The 6,345-nt window shown below is 44.2% G+C and overlaps 1 protein-coding gene across 1 annotated transcript in view; it reads left to right on the top strand.

The window, feature by feature from the left end:
* The window catches only part of NBEA (neurobeachin), a gene marked incomplete at its 5' end in the record, with an annotated part of 985,874 nt that overhangs the window by 317,755 nt on the left and 661,774 nt on the right, over positions 1 to 6,345 (top strand). The window contains 3 exons of the mRNA XM_042782600.1: positions 3,181 to 3,260; positions 4,500 to 4,562; positions 4,658 to 4,755. Of these exons, the coding sequence (XP_042638534.1) occupies positions 3,181 to 3,260; positions 4,500 to 4,562; positions 4,658 to 4,755 (241 nt within the window). The remainder of the gene's footprint in view (positions 1 to 3,180; positions 3,261 to 4,499; positions 4,563 to 4,657; positions 4,756 to 6,345) is intronic.

The raw sequence follows: 6,345 nt of genomic DNA, 5'->3' as shown, positions 1-6,345 counted from the left end.
ACAGAAGCAAAGCCCAAACCACACCCACTGCCGTGGAGTCCATTCTGACCCACAGCGCCCCTAGAGGACAGAGTGGAACTGCCCACAGGGTTTTCCAGGCTGTATGTAATCTTTATGGGATTAGACTGCCTTATATTTCTCTTGCAGAGCTGCTGGTAGGTTCAAACCACTGCCCTGTTTTGGTTAGCCGCCCTACTTTAACCGCAGTGCCACCAGAGCTCTTTGTGGTAAATAGACATGTCACAAAATGTTTGCCATTTCAACATTCTTTAGGTGAATCATTCAGGGACATTAATTACGGTTATTATTTTTAACCATCACTGTTATCCTCTTCCAAATATGAAGAGTGTTATAATGAACGTCTTCCAAGCATTGCAGAGCTCAGGACGTGGAAAGTTACCGAGGCGCCTCCGTGCACTGGCCTGTGCTCACCTGTCTCTCCGGCTCCCAGAGCCACAGACAACCCCGTGCTCTGTGCTATGTTTCTTTACTTGCGGGCTTATTATGTTTTCTAAGCTTTACAGTTGTCCTCTGTATCTGGTATTCACAAACAATTGGTGTGAGCTTGGGTTTTACATAAATATAATGTAGATACTCTTCTGGGATTTGTATTTTTCACTCGGTTTTATATTTGTAAGATAGATCTCTTGTATTTTGCAAAAAGTGGGTTTATATTGTACAGACTCATACTCATAGTGAAACCTGGGAGAGTCGGAACCCAACAGCAGTGCCTTGATGTTCTGGGTCTTGCAAGTTCTGCACCTTGGACAGGTGTAGCCTTTCCACTTGCCTGTTGCTCTGTGTTAAGGGAAGGTATTTGCGTGTTCTTTTGGTGACAGGTTTCCGCCTTGGGCAGCTGCCAGCTTTCACAGGCTTCCCTGTGTCTCTGTGCCACGTGTGTGCAGCATATCCTAGTGCAGTGTTTACAGCGGACGCTGGCGGGGTGTTTCGGCTTCAGTGGCCGGGTGCAATTGGACCCTGTCCCGTGTGCTGCCACGTTCATCACCACCCCAGTGACTGCAGGGCTGTCGCTCTTATCTAGCAGCAGGAGCAGCAGCCGCCGCCCAGGCCCGCACGTGCTGCAGCGTGACCCGTTTCCTCACGTGGTGGCCCAGATATAGAAAGAGTTGGGGCAGTTACTGCTGCAGTGGTGGCTGTCTGCACTAGGACAGAGGGGTGTGACCAGGCAGGGGTACTGTGGGGGAGCAGTGAGGGGCCCAGTGAGGGACTTCGGGGCAGGTTGTGAACCGTTGGTGCCTTGGCCTTGATGTGTCTTGGTGGGCATGGAGGGCAGGCCCGGGGCTGGAGCTGCTTGCTGCCGGCCTGTGGGTTGCTCTGCCCTCAGCCTTGCTCCTTGACGGGAGAGGTGGCTCTGCAGACGGTCAGGTTACAGTAACTCAGCTGCGTGCGTTTTCTGAGCGTAGGTCACACTTCACAGTGTCTGTAGCGGAGACGCGGTCTGCAATATGGGGAAGATACTGCTCCAGCGGCAGCAGGTGACATGAATGGTGTACGTGATAGTTTATTTGCAGGTGCAGTGACTGGATGGAAATGTGGGGGTGACTAGACAGATGTTACAAATTAAACTTACAGAAGTAATGCTTTTGAAATTTAAAAAGCAGATAGGCAGCTCCTCATTGCTTCAGGAAAGGCTTGATACTAAAAGATTTTTGTGGGTCTACCTTCACTTCTTAAAACTGTGATTTAATTTATAACTTTATATATATATTACATATTTGATATTTTTATTTTTATTGGTAATTAGATATTTTGCAGATGATTACTTTGAAATTTAGGTATTATGGAATTGCTGTGTGCATTTTAATTTTCATATTCTTTTTTATTTATTTACTAGTAAGTGTTATGGACGGAGGAGCTCTGGTGGCACAGTGCCTAAGGCATCTGACTGCTAACCAGAAAGTTGGTGGTTCAAACCCACCAGCCACTCCATGGAGGGAAGACAGGGCAATCTTCTTCCATAATGATTTACCACCTTGGAAACTCACTGGGGGTCACTCTGAGTAGGCACGGACTCGGTGGCAGTGGGTTTGGCATCCCCAGTGGAAGTGTTTCCGTGGGTCCATTCTCATTGTCTGTTGGGACACACGAGGGACAGGGCTGCACTGTCTGCTCTTAAGGGTCATTGTCTGCAGGGAAAATGCTGCAGAGTAGATGCTTGCAGCCAAGGGCTGTGTTCCTCTCCCTGTGCTTTGTTATGTCATGTGAGGGGTGAAAATAGACGGTCTTTAAATGAACACAGATTCAGTTGAGGCTGGAAGAAAATTAAAGACTATGCGGAATACGTGGTTTACGGGGGAAGGGAAAACTAGGAACTTCATAGAAAAGTAGGAAAAGCTGTCCATGTAAACACTTGATTATATTTTCGTTAAAGAGTAATCATACATGGTAATTAAAAAATATTCTTTTTCCATACTGTGACGGATAGTTCCACTCTGTCCTCTAGGGGCGCTGTGGGTCAGAATGGACTCCACGGCACTGGGTGTGGCTTGGGCTTTGCTTCTGTGAAGATTGACAGCCTTGGAGACCCTGTGGGGCAGTTCCACTCTGTCCTCTAGGGGCGCTGTGCGTCAGAATGGACTCCATGGCAGTGGGTGTGGTTTGGGCTTTGCTTCTTTGAAGATTGACAGCCTTAGAGACCTTGTGGGGCAGTTCCACTCTGTCCTCTAGGGGCGCTGTGGGTCAGAATGGACTCCATGGCAGTGGGTGTGGTTTGGGCTTTGCTTCTGTGAAGATTGACAGCCTTGGAGACCCTGTGGGCAGTTCCAGTCTGTCCTCTAGGGGCACTGTGAATTGGAATCAAGTGCATGGCAGTGGGTGTGGTTTGGGCTTTGCTCAATAAAGATTGACAGCCTTGGAAAACCCTCTGGGGTAGTTCCACTCTGTCCTTTAGGGTTTCTATGAGTTGGAATTGACTCAACAGCAATGAGCTTTTTGTTTTTTTAACGTTCTATTAATTTGTTTAGATTTACTGATAGCACTGAAATTTTACAGTATTAGTGATAATAAATGTTATAATTATAAAAATATAATTATTGAACAATTTCTATGAATTCTTGAAAACTCCAGTACTCCCAAGATTTAACTCAAATTAATTGCATTGGGCTTATTTAATTTCATGGGATATCTTGTGTTTTTCTTTTTCTTCCTGTTTTCTTCTAGATGGTCCCCGGCCATCACAAAAAGAAATTGTATCACTCCGGGCATTTATGCTACTTTTTCTGAAACAGCTCATATTAAAGGTAAAATTTTTTCCTATAATTCAGAAATACAGTATAATAGGTGAAAAGGAATTTTCAGCCTAGTTTAAAATCATTCTTGTTACATTAGCAATAACTTCCTGGGTTCTTTCAATGGGTTAAGTGCTCTACTAAACAAAAACAAAGCAAATTAAGTGCCGACAAGTCATTTGACTCATAGCGACCCCTCCTTGGGTTTCCGAGGTGGTATCACTATGGAAGTAGATTTCCCAGTCTTCCTTCTGAGGAGCGGCTGGTGGGTTTGAACCGACAGCCTTCTGGTTAGCAGTTAGATGCCTTAGGCACTACATCATCTACGAGCCTTAAAAGGTTGGCGGTTCAAACCCCCCCAGAGTCTTGGAGGTCAGGCCTGGTGATGTGCATCTGAAAAGTCCTGGAGTTGAACTACGCGTCGGGCAGTTGTGTGTGGCACGTGGATCGTGTGAGTCAGAGTCAGCTTCACAGCAACTGACACCTCAGTGCTTTATATTGAAGGGGTGCTTTCAAAGGTGGTCAATCTTAGTAATAACTTTTGTTGAACTTCACTTTTGATCCAGTCCTCCTGGAGGTCTTTCCTGTTAATGGCTGTATCCACGTTAATGGATAAGGCACCTGATTTGATCATTAACAAAATGGCATTCGGTTTTGAGAAGGAGTTGTTGTTGTTGTTGTTGTTGTTATGTGCCGTCGAGTTGGCCCCGACTCATAGCGACTCCTCCTTGGGTTTCCGAGGCAGTATCACTATGGAAGTAGGATTGCCCAACCTTGCTTCCGAGGAGTGGCTGGTGGGTTTGAACCGCCAGCCATCTGGTTAGCAGGCAAGTGTCTTAGCCACTATGCTACCAGAGCTCCCTTGAGAAGGAGTACATCATGTATTTTATTGCAGTACAAGTTTTAAAAGATTAAGATCAAGACAAAGGGAAATAAAGGTAAAATTGATGTTGTGAACTCTTATGGTGATTGGGCTTATTTTAAGGAAAGAGCAGATGGGCTAGAAAATAGTGCTGTGAGTGTAGAATGCCAGTCAAATCCAAGACACGTCAGAAACATAGATACAGCTTCCAACACTTATTTGACTTGAAATAATATACTCTGTGAAGCATGAAGTCTGGGGATTTTAATTAAAACATCACTAATTTGAAGTATTACTTATATCTTTTACAATCATTTTGATGCCCTTCTTAAATTACAGTCTTGATTTTGGATTTAGTCTAAAGTAATAGACCTCTTTTTTAACATTAGGATCGAGGAGTCAAGGAAGATGAGCTTCAGAGTGTATTGAATTACCTACTGACAATGCATGAGGTAAGCCGTGCTCGTGGGTTTTCAGGTTCATTTTTTATTGCAAGCTTTTGAGTAAGATGTCAACTAAATGAATATTGATGATCCTTATTATGCAGGATGAAAATATTCATGATGTATTACAGCTACTGGTGGCGTTAATGTCAGAACACCCAGCTTCAATGATACCAGCATTTGATCAAAGAAATGGAATAAGGTATGATTATAGCATTAGTATTGTGATTAGACTTTAATTGAACACACTGCTGTTTTCTATAAAAATCCTGTGGTGGAAACTTTTAAATAAATACAGTGAAGTCTTACATGTTGTTGTTATGTGCCATCAAGTCAGACCCGACTCATAGCGGGTGTGACGTGTTAGAAGGAACTAAATGGAGAAAATTGCTGTTCCTGCTCTGTGACTCAGGGGACCTGGTGACGTGAATGGAAATGGGTCTTGGGAACCCAGAGGAGGAATTAAGTTGTTTTTGCCCTAGAATCGACATTTCAGGTGAAGAGAGAACGTGGAAGTGATAGGCGCTCAGGCTCGAGAGATAGAGTGCCCACGTTTAGCATGGCCCAGCGCCTGGCAGCTGGTAGGGGTGTGAAATGTGTGAACGTGCCCGTGTGCTCAGACTTGCATTTGCATGTGGAGCCTGAATTGGGGAAGGACGAGAGGGATGTGGTGAGGTCAGTGGAGAGACCGTCGTTTCATTATCACGTACTGCAGGTGATGGGCTGGTGGTGGGTGCTGCAACAGTGTGCAACCTGGAGATGACAGATGGTTGCAAACAAGAAGCCAAAACCAAAGGAAGTGCATAGTAACTCTCTGCATCAGTGAAAACATGGTTTCTTGACTCTTGATTGTGATTTTCAAGAACAGAAGCCTACCTTAGCCTTACTGGGGTTTTTATTTGTTTGACTTTTTATTTTTCTGGAGTCTGGGTGGGTGAAGTAAGTAGGAAATCCGGGTTATGCCACTTGCAGTTAAATACACAGGTTACAAAAAACTGTCTGCAAATTACATGTCATTAACTGCTGAGGGACAGCAAAGGACCGCTTTCCAAACGTGAGGGGTTCCTTTCACGCCACAGAAGCCCCCCTTCATTCTGTGTGGTCATCTCGGTCGAGGGTCAGCAACGCCTTTGAGTTGACAGTGTAAGGGCCAGCTCACCTGTTTGAGGAAGAGGATGAAACACAGGAATTGTTAACAGTTGCCACGGTTTTCAGGCCCTTAGGTGGAACTATATGAAATACTGATGCCTGACTGACTTGGTAAAACAATGCCAATTTAATATAGTACAATTTGATCATATAATCCATTCAGTCTTCTGAAGTCATATTTAAATTGAAGAGTTAGAATTTAAGTTGTGTAGTTAGTATCCTACTACCTGCTTTGTTTATTATATTAACCAACCAGTGAAGTAAATTAGTCAAGAATGTCATCATTGTCCTTGTGTAAGATATGAAACTTAAATGGGTTGATAAAATGAAATGGAATTCTGAACTATTTTGATGCATTGAACCTATTATTTTATGAGAGTGCTGTATGGTGAGATCTTTAGGGTTGAAACTGTATTTAAAATGCATGGAATGAAAGAATTGATTATTAATAAAAATCCCATTGCTGTTGAGTCAATTTTGATTCATAGTGACCCTGTATGACAAAGTAGAACTGCCCTAGAGGGTCCCCAAGGCTGTCAGTCTTCACAGAAGCAAAACCCAAACCACACCCACTGCCGTGGAGTCCATTCTGACCCACAGCGCCCCTAGAGGACAGAGTGGAACTGCCCACAGGGTCTCCAAG

This window comes from Orycteropus afer, unplaced genomic scaffold (genome assembly GCF_000298275.1).
Source record: "Orycteropus afer afer isolate SDZICR_OR568_19922 unplaced genomic scaffold, OryAfe1.0 scaffold00384, whole genome shotgun sequence".
Taxonomy (NCBI): Eukaryota; Metazoa; Chordata; class Mammalia; order Tubulidentata; family Orycteropodidae; genus Orycteropus; species Orycteropus afer.
Note: the sequence above shows the minus strand (reverse complement) of the source record. Positions and strands in the feature narration are given on the sequence as shown.